The 16614-nt window shown below is 36.4% G+C and overlaps 1 protein-coding gene across 3 annotated transcripts in view; it reads right to left on the bottom strand.

The window, feature by feature from the left end:
- MYO6 (myosin VI) overlaps positions 1–16614 on the bottom strand; it is a 142920-nt gene that overhangs the window by 80985 nt on the left and 45321 nt on the right. For all 3 annotated transcript variants that reach the window (XR_008505330.2, XM_045867115.2, XM_045867118.3), the window contains exon 2: positions 4552–4693. Coding sequence is in view for 2 of the 3 variants with exons in the window: in XM_045867115.2 (XP_045723071.1) it covers positions 4552–4668 (117 nt within the window). In the remaining variant the exon portion in view is untranslated. The remainder of the gene's footprint in view (positions 1–4551; positions 4694–16614) is intronic.

Below are 16614 nucleotides of genomic sequence, written 5' to 3'. Positions count from 1 at the left end.
AGCTTAATTGGCCGCATACCTTGTAATAATGGCAACAGTATGCTCTTCATTAAAATGTAATACAAGATCCTTCTATTTAATAAGTCACTAACCCAAAAAGAGGATAATAACTTTACTCAAATATTATCTACTTTACCATGAACATGAAATCAATAATGGAAATCAATAAAAAACATCCTGTGCTCTAACGCCTAGCTAGAATGGGGCAAAACAAGAAGTATGTTAATATTAAATTTACATGGTACGTACTTTAACAACTTTTTAAAAAATTTTTAATGTTTGTATATAAAGCAGTTTTATTGTTTAAAAAAAAAGTACATTCAATTAGATATACCAACAGAACAGACTATTATTTAATTAATGCTACTGTGTGAGTAAAACATATCAGACCCAAATTCCTGTATAGAAATGTATCAGAAATATAAACAGTATCCAAAACTATTTGGTCTATAAAATTACAGATATCCATGAATAAGTCTGTATTTATTATACCACTTAAATGCTATGGTAGAAACTCTAGAATTAAGATAGTATCTTGCAAGAGAGAATAAATGATCTCAAATTACATCTAAAGAGTATTAAATTTTATTCATGTCATTCTAACAGTCATCTATAAATTTATACTTCTCAATTACAATTACTCTTGTGGTTGAAGTTTCCATCTATATCAAATAAAACTCTAAGGAAAAATGTTCAATTATTTTAAAATAATATTTATAGGTCTACATTTGTACATATATGCCAGAGTATAAGACAAGACTACTGCTATAGTTTACAGAGTAAAATCCAGGCCGCTGATACTACCTTAATTCAAAGTCACACCCAAATTAGAAACCGGTTATGCCTAAAAACTCTGGAAGTTACTTATTTGGAACCCAGCACACATGTTATAAATGTGCAATAGTTTACAAGATAGATCATAAAATCAGAACTGATCCATAATGTACATTAAGTATATTAATGGCAATATAAAACAATCTACAATTTCTAACAATGATTCTATAGGAAAATGCATTCAAAAATAACTGCTCATGTCACAGACATTAGCCTTTTCACAGCTGTGGCAAAGAGGGTAAGGACTCCCCAGGCCCCAGCTTTTGGTTCTATCTTGTTAGGAGCCACATCAAATATAAGAGGATCCAGAAAGTGGGGCAGCAGTGGAGGACAACAAATTCCTCAAATGGGAAGGTTAAGAGCAGGGGTAAAAAAAGGCCAGTAATGAATCCTAAAAGATAGTTTCTCTCCCTCCTTCATCCCCCAATTATCACCAGCCCTCATCTTCTTCTCCCTTTTACTGCCTACTCAGTGAGAAAGAAAATTTGTCTCATTAAAGCAATTGTTTTCTTTTAGAGGGAGGATGCATTTTTCTCCTATCAGGGGAAGATCACATAACAAAGCACACATTGATCACCAGCAGTAAACATCTACCACACATCAAACACAGCACATCAAGCTCCAATGACAAAACGAACAAATAGGAGTCTCTGCATTTGAGAATACAGTCTGGTAGGGAGGGGGAGAGAAATGTACACAAATATCTCTGATAAAACATTACAGGCAGCTAAGAATTTTTAGCACTCCTCCAAAGAAGAAATAATCAACAGTAAATTCTACTGCATGGGAGGAGGAGGAAGAGATTGGATATCTGTGGAAAAACTTCATAAAGGAGGTGACCTCAGTCTTAAGAGATAAATAATATTTGCTAAGCAAAAAGCTATGGAGAGTGACAAAAGGAGCACTGTGAGCAAGGACACAAAGCACCCAAAACCACCTGGTTCATGGTGAGGGCGTGATAAATACTGGAGAGGAAAGATGGAAGAAAAGGAGAAACAGACACACAAGAATAATCATATGGCAAGAGTATGAGAAGGAGACTGTTGATTGATAAAAGATAATACTAGCAAAGTAGAGAGAAAAAGAAAATGTGGACCCTTAATATGCCATAGAGTTAGAGCTTTAGCCTGATTTCCAGTCTGCTGCATATAGAACATGAAATCAATTTAGAGGTTCAAGACAGCATTTTCAACAGCATAAAAGATATTAAAAAATATCAGAATGCATCACATGTGATAAGGATGTTTCACTTATGAATATGCATACACATGCATAATACACATACTTGTTGACATATATAATCTATTTCTTATAAATATATACACATGCACAAAACACATATCAAATGCAATGTAAAATCCATTTTCTTACTATTGGTCACAATCAAAAAATTTTTAAAGCCATTACTATCATCAAAGACATGGTCCCTCCCAGAGCTAATAATTCCCTCTTCCATGCTTCTACTATATCAGCAAACAGATCTACTTGACTTGTCCATCACTTTATGCACTTAATTCCTTAATATTTAAAAGATGATGATCTCTCTACCATGAATTACCTAAGCAAAAGACTGCTACTCATATGGATCTTTTCAACTATATGGTTATTATGACATGTTATAGTTTATTAAGACCCTGATCAGAGAGTAGGAGAAAAAATTAAAATTAGAAGCAATCCCTGAGAATTTGTTAACTTCCAAAAAATTTTTATGGAAAGAAGCTTCTTAGTTTATAGAATTACCTACAGATCCATAAAGTTTTCATAACGCCACAATTTAAATTTGAAAGTGTTTCTATTGCTTCTATGTATGTACTGACTAATACTATTAAGGCAAAAGTTGAAAGCACACAAAATATTTAAAATATGAAAAAGCATATACTCATAAATCAAGTTTCCTCTATGCCTGAATTGAATTATTTTGTCACCTGTCGATATAACAAAATATATACAACAGAATATACCTAGGAAATAACACTTTTCATTTCATTGTAGCCTGATTTACTGTTCTTATAAAATGTGTTACATAAAAATGAAAAAAGATTTTGAAGGATACTGAAAGGCTCACTAAATTTCTATAACCCTAAATATACTACTTTGACATACTAATTATTTTCAATTAAACGTTCTTGAGAAACAGCAGGTGCAAGAAAGCCATTCTCACCCTCCTTTTTATCCCTGAAATCAGAAGATAAAATTCCTATGTGAAAAGTGCCCTCCCTGTACCAGGAAGAAAGAAGACATTCTTATCACCAGAGACGGGGAATCAAGGCCAAGAGAAATCTATATAAACTCTGTCACACTAACTCTTATCTTCCTAATTACTTTACCACAATGTACTGCCCCTAACCCAAACCCCTTTGTCTTATCAATTCTTCACAAATTTATTGTTTCTTTGTCAAAAAGGTATAAAAGCTTTCTGCTCCGGTCACTTCTTTGGATCTTCATTCTCTTGTGAAGGTTCCAATATACACACAAAAATGGCATGCTTTTCTACTGTGAATCTGTCTTATATCGGTTTTATTCTTAGGTCTAGCCAGAGACCTGAAAGAGTAGAGGAAAATTTTCCCTCCCCTACAGATTCAAATATATGAAAATAATTGAGCTTATTCCTTAACTCTGTCATTCATTGAACATGTAAAGCATTGTAAGTACAAAGAGGTACTTGTTAATAAGAGGAAAAACTAGAAACACTTTGTGTTTTCTTTCCTGAGAATATCTTTAATTGGCCTCCTCTAACACAGCACATTGTATATTATGCATTTAGGTTCCTGGGTTGTTTACAGTAACAGAATAGTTTTCTCTGTGAAAAGACCTCATGAGAGATCCACCTTGTTTTTCTAAGGTTCCCAGAAGGATGGCAGTCACATGGCATTAGTTAACAATGTATCAGTAGAATATAAATTATTCACGAACAGTCTCAGAGTCTAAAGTAAACAGAAATGACATCAACATATTTAATTTAGTCAGAAGATCTGTTTAACAGGAGTATTTATTAAACTGAAAACTGTGACGTTCTCCCACAACAACAGACCTTATAGTCCCCATGAAGACTCAAAGAGACTCCTGATCACATTTTCCCCAAACTCCCATTTTGTAATACTGTCTACTCTAAGCTTAAAAAGAAACAGATGCCATGTGTACAAAATTAAAGTATGCTTTTGTGTTTTAAAAACTATCATTATAATGAAAATATTAGTAATAATAGATGGGCTTGTTAGACTTAAGTATCTTAAAAAAGAGACAACTATCTTTATTTAATAGAAATATATTTACTCCAATCCCATGCTAATAAATTTAAGTAAATAAAAGGCTTAAAAAATTATCTAGAAGCTAAAGCAAAAAGCAAAACTTGATAAAATAATCCCATTCACTTTTCATATTTTTGTTTTATAGCATGTTGACTACATCACAGATATATTAGCTTTAGCAATACAGCATAAGGAATAAAAATGTTATCGTTCATATTTTCTCATACAGCTATTTCTTAAGAATGAGATAATAAAAGGCTCACTAGATTTCTGTACGATTTTATGATAGGACACCACTTTTTCCCTAGGATATATACTTAAACAATAATTAAATAACTCACTAGAAAACTAAGATTCACTTACCAGAAAATTGCTTTCCCTTATACTGTGCTAGGACTATCTATTTCATTAAGAAGGGAGACATCTATAGAAAAAAATCAAATTTTGAAATCTCAGCTGAGAAACTCACCTTGCCTTTTTGGTTCAAGGGTTCAATTGTTAAGCTGTCAGGGCCAATATCTACAATATTGCCCATCTGAAATCCATCTGTAGGGTGTGGCGCCCAAACAGGCTTTCCATCCTCCATTTTTGAAAGGAGTGTCCACTATCTCCTGTTTGAAAGGAACAAATAAAACAACATGAATAACTTTGGAAATAAAAAATAAATAACATATCTTTTTAGAAAGCTAACATGTAAGTTGCCATTCATAGAAACACATGTCGGCCCCTGCCACAGGTAATCCTGACCCCTTTTATCCACCTTTAGATAAGGACCACGCAGAGACTACCCCTCAGGTAACACCTGCTCTCCTACTGCCTTCCTTCAACCGTGATTGCAGTGGAGTACTACACTTTGAGCAGTACAGAAATCGGGAGAAACAGTCACAGTTTTTACTTATTGCCCCAGTGTAGCTGATAAAAACACTTCCTTTTATTACCTAAAGTATTCTGAATCACACAATAAATTAAACAGTTGTCCCAGGAATAGATGTTATTGTGTAGAGTTAACTAAGAGTTTAACAAAAGTCATCTTAAACCTGAAGGGATAAAAATGAGACATGTGAAAGACTACCTCCCCTGAGAAACTTACCCCGACAATTTGAGACTACAGGGATGCTTTACCCATGTGGCTCCCTATATGTACCCTCACAGAACCACTCAGCATACTGTTTTTTTTTTTTTGACTGAAGTAAAACTTATACACAGTGAAATGTACAAATCCTATGTATACAAGTTGGTGAGTTTCGACAAATACATATACCCATTTAACAAACACCGTAATCAATATGTAGAGCATTTCCATTATCCCCTGGAAGTTCCCTTATGGTCAATCCCTAACCTCCATAGAGACCCAATGTTCTGATTTGTCTCATCACAGATTAATTTTTGCCTTTTCTTGAACTTCATATAAATGAAATCTTATAGCTTTTATGTGCGGCTTCTTTCACTCAACAAAATGTTGATATTCAACCATGTTGTTGCATATACTAGCCCACTGAACAATTATACTACAACTGTTTACCTACTGTCCTACTGATGGACACTGAGATTGTGAATTCTAATTTTTCAAGTGTTCTTATAAAGCTTCTTTCATGCTTAGCACTGTCATATCTAACATTTATAATTCATCCCAAAGGGTTCATGACATGTAAAATATTTAATTTTAACAAGCTCGGATTCTATGAGACTAATGTGTAATAGTGAATTGGCTAGTGAGTGATCCCGGATGTTCTAGTTTCAGCATCTCAATGGGAACTTATTTTTCACTACTTATCTATATTTAAAAAGAGTTGATGCACATACCATAAACTCTCCTCTTTTGTGGCATTTGTAAATCTGGGATTTCCCATGTGGATGCTCTCAGATCTATTCTCTCCTGAAAGTCAAGGATGTGTAGTATGTAGTTCAGTCAAAAAGCTGCTAACTACTGGCATGTTTGCAATGTGCTTCTTGGTTAATATCTTTTATGCCATGACTATACAGTGGGATTCGCTTTCCCCAAGGAGCAAATGCTATTAGGTTTACATGTAATTCCAAGTTAAGAAATTAAATGAAGATTCTCCAGAGAAGTGAATCAGTAACACTGCTTCAGACTTACCACACCTACATCTACACACTTTACCTAAATAATTCTATGTAGTCCCATGGCTTTAAGTCCCATCTTTAGGTGAGTGATGCCCAAATTTATTGCTCTAGCCCAGAACACCACTCAGTTGAGTTCCCAGATGTTCATGTGCCTACTGGACATCTTCCCATGGGTATATCTAAAAGATGTAACATTGTTATGATTATATTGTTACTCTTTTCCACCACCCCAGCCTGTTCTTCCTTATATCAGTAAATGCACCAACACTCAATTCAAATCAAACATGGGGTCATCCTCAATTCTTCCAGCTCCCTGCAAATTCATATCACTCCCCTAAACCTGTCAACTCTACCTCTAATAGGCATCTCATTTTCACTCATTTCTTTATATTGCCTCTGTCATCCTAGTTAAAACCAACATGTTCTTTTACCAGACTTCTGTAATTAACTTAAGCTGCCTATTGCTGCTACTCTTGCCAATCTGCATGGATCACCAGAAATCCTAATGAAAGGTAAATCTGATCATGCCATCCCTATTCCATCAGGGCATGAACTAGTCCTCTCTGTGTTCCCAAGGCCCAACACAGAGCAGGCAACTTAATAGTCACTGAGTGAATGAATGAATTGTGCACACAGTTTCGAAGAGTAAAAGGAGATGGTGAACTAAAAAGAGTTGAAAGGTCTTAAAAACCTAAGCTTGAAACTAAGCTCTACCACTATCTGACTAGCTCTTAAGCAAGTTACTTAATCTCGCTGATCATTATCTTTATCCTTACCAATAAGTGATATCACTTACCTTACAGAATTGCTATGAGGATTTAGTGACAAAATTGAGATCATCATTCTAATGGTACCCAACAGATACTAGTCATGCTGTTCCCACTTATTTTTCCCAATACCTGCTACCTGAAGCCACCAGTAAATTTTGCAAAAATGGTCTTGTTATTCTTCTAAGTACAGAAGGAAATTACAGAAGAGTCATGAAATATCATTAAGAATAATTAAGTATCTGAAAAAAAAATCACAGCAAAATCCTCAAAGTCTGAAAAAATGGCGAATTCCCTTGAACTATTCAAATTGCTTTCCCATTCTGAACCATTTGCTGCAACTTCCCAGTTAAGACGACAGATTTAAAGGCACACAACTAATGTTGCCCCTTCATCAAATCCCTAAATCTACAGTAAAGTGATTCTTTAAAAAGAAATCAGTCCACAAGGATGGGAAAAAACAAAGAGGAGACAATAGCAACAGTACTTTGGAAGCTGGAAAGCAGATGGTTGAGAGGCAACTGACTCAGCAAACCTGAGAGAGCTGAATCTCAAGTCAGGAATAGGGAAAGATGGAAGACAACTCAAATTTTACCACTGACTTTCAAAAGACATAGTAACTATACTGCAAAGACACTTCTAGAACCAAGAGTGAAAAGAGAGGGTCTAACATAAGAAAGACTAGGTGAAAGTTGTTTAAGAAAGAGATTTCCTGGGGCGTCTGGGTGGCTCAGTCGTTAAGCATCTGCCTTCGGCTCAGGTCATGATCCCAGGGTCCTGGGATCGAGCCCCACATCGGGCTCCCTGGTCAGCAGGAAGCCTGCTTCTTCCTCTGTCACTCCCCCTGCTTGTGTTCCCTCTCTCACTGTGTATCTCTCTGTCAAATAAATAAATAAAATCTTTAAAAAAAAAAAAAAAAAGAAAGAGATTTCCTAATACCACCAACATGCACATACTCCACATTGCTAGGCAAATACATCCCCACTCCCATCACTACCCCAAGAGAAGCTTCAAGGTTATTCTCTGGAAAAGACATTCTCTGGAATGAGAAATGCCAGAACATTTAAGAGTATATATATATAAATTACCACAAACTGGGCGCCTGGGTGGCTCAGTCCTTTAAGCGTCTGCCTTCGGCTCAGGTCATGATCCCAGGGGCCTGGGATCGAGTCCCATATCGGGCTCCCGGCTCAGCGGGGAGTCTGCTTCTCCCTCTACCCTTCTCTCCCTGCTCATGATCTCTCTCACACTCTCTCTCTCTCAAATAAATAAAATCTTTAGAAAACAAATTACCACAAGCTGAAAAAACTCTCTCCTTGACCAAACTTTAATTAGGCTCCTCTGAGCCTGCTTCTTGATGAGGCTGTGGCACTAGGCCTTCCATGTCTGTCCTATCCTTTTTGGGTCTGCATAGGCCAGTTTTAGCAAGACTCCTGATAAGCCAATTTGGAGAAATTCCCTCTCCCTTGATATCTGATCAAGTTTTTCATCCCCTAACTTTGATGTATAAATCCTTGAACTGCCTTCAAGAATCTCCTATCCTTGCTGTTTTCTCTTAGTTAATTTGGATCCACTGACCCCCCTTACTCTGCTTATTGGCTATAATCCCCAGCTGTCTTTGCTGTATTCAAAACTGAGCCCCATCTCTCTCCTCTATTGTAATACCATTTGTTACAGATTGCAGTGGACTTAATTTTGTTGTTCCCCCCCCAAAATTTGTATTTTTTAATATGTGAACACTAACTCTTAATATGACTATATTTGGAGATATGGCTTTTAGGAGGTAAAGAGGTTAATGACATCATAAGCATGAGATCCTGATACAATAGGACTAGTGATCTTATGAAAAGAGGAAAAGAGATCTCAGATCCCTCTATCCCCCGGCCCCCCCCCCAATGGCCATGTAATTACACAGCAAGATGGTGGCCATCTGAAAACCAAAAAGAGAGTCCTCATTAGAACTCAACCATGCTGGTACCCTGATCTCAGACTTCCTGCCCCCAAAACTGTGAGAAAATAAATTTCTGTTTTAAGACATCCAATCTATGGCATTTTGTTATGGCAGACCAAACAGACTAATACACTCCTACTGCAATAATCCTGAATGGTCTTTCTTGTCATTTTAACAAGTGTTGAAATAATTTTCCTTTAATGATATAACAGCAGAAATGAAATATTCACTAGAAGGTATAAAAAATAAAGCTGAGGCAATTTTTCGGAAAGCCAAGAAAAAAGAGATGGGGGGAGATATGAAAATGAGACAAATAAGATTAAGCATCAAAATATCAGGAACAACAGACATCCTGACCCCTCAAAAAAGAGAAATGAGAAAACTAAAATGTCCAAAGAAACTGAACTGAAAGGCATGATTTTCTAGAGTCTAGCCAAAATGCCCATTAAGTCCTCAATACAATAACTGGGAAAAACACACACACATACACAAAGACACTATGTCAAATATCAGAACGCCAGGAATAAAGAGAAGATGCAATACATATCTAGAGAAATCAGAAGAAAAAAACATGGGTCATATCCAAAGGATCATGAATCAAAATGAGGTCAGCAACACTGAAGCAGGAAGTCAACAAAGCAATGTCTATAAAATTCCAAAGGAAAATTACTTCCAACTTAGAGCCCTGTAATTAGGCAAACAACCAGCCCAAATTGGAGCAGTATGACCCAAGAGATAGCCACGTGGAGCACTGTCATCAAAGACATCCACTGACCTTGGACCCCATGAAGCTGGCCTAGATTCTTACCTGAACTTGTCTTATTCTAACTATACTGATGATGTACTTGTGTCGGGAGAAACTGTGGACACTTCATATCCTCCCCTATTAAATTAAATATTATTTTCTACCTAGTGCATGGTTTATATTAGAATAAACCTCTTTTTTTAATAAGGTTTCACTTGTTTTTAGAATCCTAAATAATTATAACAAATTATCCTTCAATAATGAAGTCCAATTTATTCATCCCACAAAAAACAAAATTATTTCACACATGTTACTTTGTTCCCAGAAAACCATTCAGAAAAAACCCATGCAATCAACATTCACACTCATTAAAGCATGTTTGCTTATGAAGAGTACTTAAAAAGACACTGCAAAGGAAATTTTAAAAAGACATCTCAATTCCCGGTGCTATTATACTAGAAACCTTAAACACATTAAAGCCTGATTACATATACATATCATTGGAGTTAGGTCGGCAAATTTGAAATTCTTGAAAGTCCTTATGTTTTTCAGGAAAAGAACAAAAATATTTTACAATATGCCATCATCAACTAAAAATTATCTTGTTTTTAGAACTTAATTGACAACTGATATTTTTTAAGTAAGCATTATAGTAATCTATAGAAGTACAGTTGACCCTTGAATAACATGGGTTTAAACTGCATGGGTCTACTTGTGGATTTTTTCAATAAATATATGGAAATTTTTTTGGAGATTTATAACAATTTGAAAAAACAGATAAACCACATAGCCTAGAAATACTAAAAAAATTAAGTAAAAGATATATCATGAATTTATAAAATATAGATACAAGTCTAATAAAATGTATGTAGATATTACTCTTACTTATCATTTGATACCATAAAATATATTTAAATCTACTTAAAAAATCAAAATTTATCAAAATTTACACAAACACAGACCATACATGACACCATTCACAGTTGAGAGAACCATAAACAAACATACAGTATTGAATCATAACTACATAAAATTAATCATAGTGCATACTCTACTACTGTAATAATTTCATAACTACCTCCTGTTGCTATTGCAGTGAGCTCAAGTGTTGCAAGTATCCACTTACAATACCATGTGACATTAATCATCTCCCAATGAGCAGTTCATCTGTCCAGTACATTTTGTATTACAGTAAAAAGTGATCTCTTACAGTTCTCCCTATCAGTAAAGTTTGAGGGCAGTCTAAAGTTATATGCAGATTTCCAACTGTTGGGGTGGGAGTCAGCACCCCCAACCCCCATGTTTTTCAAGAGTCAACTGAAATCTATAGAAGCACTAAGTAATCTATAAAAGGCAATCTGTAGCCTTTCAGAGGCATGTTAACTTTTCATTTATTCTTTGTTTAAAAGTAAGAAGCACAGCACTGGAAGGCTCCCTGGGGACCAGACATATTAAAGGCTACAGTGACAAATAATACACATCCATATTCTTCGTTCGCAACAACTCCAGTGATAATCCCAAAAAACAACCCTGGGCCACAAACAAAACGGGTAGGCCCATACCACAAAATGTGAGCTGTCACCTACTCCTTTACCTTCAAAGATTACACTTCAAATATTATAGCTATGATTCATAACAATGCCTTATATTTTACTGTCTAGGGTATTAGGAATTGAATACTAGCTAAAGGTAATTTAGAGTTGGGCTGAAAGAGCCAGAATTTAAGATATCAAAAAGGAAGAAAGGAGTATTAAACAGAGTATACAGAACCCTTTTAAGTTTGCCTTCTACATAATTCATTCCATTAATTAATTACTTAGCCTCCTATTATGTATTACATACTGCTAAGTGCTGGAGATATAATGGTGAGCAAAAAGAGAGACAATCTGACCTTGTATAGCTTTCTTTTTTTTTTTTTTAATATTTTATTTTTAAGTAATCCCTACACCCAAATGTGAGGCTTGAACTCACAACCCTGAGATCAAGAGTCACATGCTTCACTGACTGAGCCAGCCAGGTACGCTGGCCTCATGCAGCTTTCTAACAGGAAAACAATCACCTGGAATAAGGCAGTAAAAAAAAACTAGCAAAAATCCCTGCCCTCTGGGGCGCCTGGGTGGCTCAGTCGTTAAGCGTCTGCCTTCGGCTCAGGTCATGATCCCAGGGTCCTGGGATCGAGCCCCGCATCGGGCTCCCTGCTCGGCGGGAAGCCTGCTTCTCCCTCTCCCACTCCCCCTGCTTGTGTTCCCTCTCTTGCTGTGTCTCTCTCTGTCAAATAAATAAATAAAATCTTTAAAAAAAAAAAAAAAATCCCTGCCCTCTGGGATCTTACATTCTAGTTGGGGGTAAGAGGGTGGCATAGATGTATCAAATTTGCCTTTTAAAAAGTCTACTCTTTCATCTGGCCAGGCCCTGGCCTTGCGATCAAAAGAATCTTATGTGCACCTTTGGCACAGAAGCGTTAAACTGGCAGCACTCTCATCTGTATCAGTATATCCTGAAGGCTATTAGCTTCTCTGGTGTGCGGATACTGTGAAAAAATGGGGCACTAGGTAACAGCTGGCTACGGTTGGTGCATTCTGTGTGTACCTAGAATAATCTTTCACTGAGCATTTCAGTTCCATAAGAACTTCTTTGTAGAACAAAATTCTCCAAAATATTTCAGCAGGGTTCCTTCTAGTCACTAAATTACCTTTGAAAAGGCCTTTCTAGAAAACATTTCCAAGTTAATCTTGTTCTGCTAGTTGTACAAAGTATGGGAATTAGGTAATTGCTGTAATACTGGATAATGCATTCATTAACCATCAGTACTGAAATTTGCTATTATCTTGGTTTTATCAGCAATGACCATTCATGAACAATGGGGAGAAAATACCTATCACAAAGTCCAAACTCATGACAAAGAAATAAAGAGGGGCACAGCAGGAAGCCTGCTTCTCCCTCTGCTGCTCTCCCTGCTTCTGCTCTTTCTGTGTCAATAAATTAAAAAATAGTAATAATAACCCTTCGAGGGAAAAGGATGTAAGAACAAATATTATTTTATGATGCCACATTAAATCACCCCACTTTCCTATTATTGTTTATTTCTCCAAATGATATTTTTCTTTTTCATTGCACTTCTCTGATTAAAAATATTTTTAGGGGCACTGGGGTGGCAGAGTCAAATTAATTAATAATTTAAAATTATTAATTAAAAATTAATTAAAGTAATTAAAATTAAAATAATAATACAATAAAATAAGACGGTTGCCTGGGTGGCTCAGTTGGTTAAGCGGCTGCCTTCGGTTCAGGGCATGATCCCAGGGTCCTTGGACAGAGCTCTGCATCGGGCTCCCTGCTCAGTAGGGAGTCTGCTTCTCCCTCTCTCTCTCTGCCCCTCCACCCACTTGTGTGCTCTCTCAAATAAATAAAATCTTTTAAAAAAGATAATTTTATAAAATTAGAAACCATCTCAAGATAATAAGATAAAAACTACCTCAATTTAAGAAGTCTGATATGCACTCATTTGTTTTTTTAATGAATATTTATTGAGCCCCCATCACACACAGGTCACTGTTTTAGCTTTAGATATTGATAAGAAAATAAAAGCTCTAATGTTTCTCAGTCTACAACATCAAAAAAGACAAGAAATGTTGGGGCACCTAGGTGGCTCAGTCAGTTAAGCTTCTGCCTTTAGCCCAGGTCATGATCCCGGGGCAGGCTCCTTGCTCAGCAGGGAGTGTGCTTCTCCCTCTGCCTGCTGCTCCCCCTGTGTGTGCTCTCTCTCTGCCAAATGAATAAATAAAATCTCAAAAAAAAAAAAAAAAAAAAGAAATGTCTAAGTCAGCTATGACACTCTTTCTGGTTTTAATAGTAGTCAGTCCAACTGATCATAGCCATGATCCTGATGTACAGTTATACTGTACTTCCAAATACAGCCTCAGAAAGCCCAATGTATTGATTAATATTTAAAGCTAAGTCTATTACCATGTGATTCTTAGAAACAGGCTTAGAACACCAAATCTAACTTCAACTTAACTGGTACAGCTAAAATTAACTTGCCAACAAAAAAAGGTTAAAAAAAAATAAAAGCAAATATTTTATTGGTAAGTTCATTACATGGTTGTTAAGTATTAAAAATATATATAAAATGATTTGAAAACTGATACTATCAGGCAAATGCATATATTCTGAATTATGAAAGTTGGTTATATGATATTCTTACAGATTTTCAGAAACGAAATCATTAACTATACTTCAGATATAAACTCCTACATAAATTACTATCACAAAACAAGTCTGAGGGGCACCTGGGTGACTCAGGCGTTAAGCGTCTGCCTTTGGCCCAGGTCATGATCCCAGGGTACTGGGATCAAGCCCCACATCGGGCTCCCTGCTCAGCGGGAAGCCTGCTTCTCCCTCTCCCGCTCCCCCGCTTGTGTTCCCTCTCTCGCTGTCTCTGTCAAATAAATAAAATCTTAAAAAAAAAAAAAAACAAGTCTGAGATTTGTCTTTAGATTAGACATAATCTAAATAATATATGGAGATAAGATCTAACAATTATATTTATGCCTTTAATATGGGAGCAAGCAATTATATAAACCAATTAATAACAAAATTAAACACATTGATAATAATACAATAATAGTAGGGAACTTTAACACCCCACTCACTGCAATGGACAGATCATCTAAGCAGAAGATCAAAAAGGAAACAAGGGCTCTGAATGACACAATGCACCAGATGGACTTCACAGATATATTCAGAGCATTCCATCCTAAAGCAACTGAATACACATTCTTCTCAAGTGCACATGAAACATTCTCCAGAAAAGATCACATCCTGGGTCACAAATCAGGTCTCAACCAGTACCAAAAGACTGGGATCATTCCCTGGATATTTTCAGACCACAATGCTTTAAAACTTGAAGTCAACCACCAAGAAAATATTTAGAAGGACCACAAAGAAACACATGGACATTAAACAGCATCTTACTAAAGAATGAATGGGTCAACCAGGAAATTAAAGAAGAATTTAGGGGTGGCTTGGGTGGCTCAGTCAGTTAAGTGTCTACCTTCGGCTCAGGTCATGATCCCAGGGTCCTGGGATCAAGCCCCACGTCGGGCTCCCGGCTCAGCGGGGAGCCTGCTTCTCCCTCCCCCACCCCACCGCCTGCTGCTCTCCCTGTTTGTGTTCTCTCTCTCCCTCTGTCAAATAAGTAAATAAAATCTTTAAAAAAAAAAGAATTTTTAAAAATCATGGAAACACAACTGTTCAAAACCTGTGGGATGCAGCAAAGGCAGTCCTAAGAGGAAAGTATACAGCAATACAAGCCTTTCTCAAAAAACAAGAAAATCTCAAATACACAACCTAACCTTACACCTAAAGAAGCTGGAGAAAGAACAGCAAATAAAGCCTAAACCCAGCAGAAGAGAATTAATAAAGATTAGAGTAGAAATCAATGAAATAGAAACCAAGAGAACAGTAGAACAGATCAACAAAACTAGGAGCTGGTTCTTTGAAAGAATTAGTAAGACTGATAAACCCCTGGCCAGACTTATCCAAAAGAAAAGAGAAAGGACCCAAATAAATAAAATCATGAATGAAAGAAGAGAGATCACAACCAACACCACAGAAATACAAACAACTCTAAGAACATATTATGAGCAACTATATGCCAACAAATTAGGGAATCTGGAAGAAATGGATGCATTCCTAGGAATATATAAACTACCAAAACTGAAACAGGAAGAAATAAAAACCTGAACGGACCCATAACCAGCAAGGAAATTGAAGCAGTAATCAAATACCTCCCAACAAACAAGAGTCCAGGGCCAGATGGCTTCCGAGGGGAATTCCACCAAACATTTAAAGAATTAATACCTATTCTTCTGAAGCTGTTTCAAAACACAGAAATGGAAGGAAAACTTCCAAACTCGTTCTATGAGGCCAGCATTACCTTGACTCCAAAACCAAAGACCTCCACTAAAAAGGAGAATTACAGACCAATACCCCTGATGAACATGGATGTAAAAATTCTCAACAAGATAGAATAGCCAATAGAATCCAACAGTACATTAAAAGGATTATTCACCACAACAAAGTGGGATTTATTCCTGGGCTGCAAGAGTGGTTCAACATCCACAGATCAATCAATGTGATATACATTAATGAAACAAAGGACAAGACCCATATGATCCTCTCAATAGATGCAGAAAAAGCATTTGACAAAGTACAGCATCCTTTCTTGACTAAAACTCTTCACAGTGCAGGGATAGAGGGAACATATCTCAATATCATTGAGATTGTTTTACGAAAAGCCATTTACAAAAAGCCCACAGTGACTATCATTCTCAATGGGGAAAAACTGAGAGCTTTCCCCCTAAGGTCAGGAACATGGCAGGGATGTCCACTATCACCACTTGCTATTCAACATAGTTTTAGAAGTGCTAGCCACAGCAATCAGACAACAAAAAGAAATCAAAGGCATCCGAATCAGCAAAGAAGAAGTCAAACTCTCACTCTTTGCAGATGACATGATACTCTATGTGGAAAACCCAAAAGACTCCACCCCAAACTGGACTGCTAGAACTCATACAAGAATTCAGCAAAGTGGCAGGATATAAAATCAATGCACAGAAATCAGTTGCATTTCTATACACCAACATCGAGACAGAAGAGAAATTAAGGAGTCAATCCCATTTACAACTGCACCAAAAACCGTAAGATACCAAAGAATAAGCCTTACCAAAGAGGCAAAGGGTCTGTACTCAGAAAACTATAGAACACTCATGAAAGAAACTGAGGAAAACACAAAGAATTGGAAAAACGTTCCATGCTCATGGACTGGAAGAACAAATATTTTTAAAATGTCAATGCTACCTAGAGCAATCTACACATTCAAGGCAATCCCTATCAAAATACCATCAACTTTTTTCACAGAGCTGGAACAAATAATCCTAAAATTTGTATGGAACCAGAAAAGACCCCCGAATAACCAAAGGA

The sequence above is a fragment of the Mirounga angustirostris genome, unplaced genomic scaffold, assembly GCF_029215605.1.
Source record: "Mirounga angustirostris isolate CCGP_5_RB_7025 unplaced genomic scaffold, mMirAng1.0.hap1 SCAF_8, whole genome shotgun sequence".
Classification (NCBI taxonomy): domain Eukaryota; kingdom Metazoa; phylum Chordata; class Mammalia; order Carnivora; family Phocidae; genus Mirounga; species Mirounga angustirostris.
Note: the sequence above shows the minus strand (reverse complement) of the source record. Positions and strands in the feature narration are given on the sequence as shown.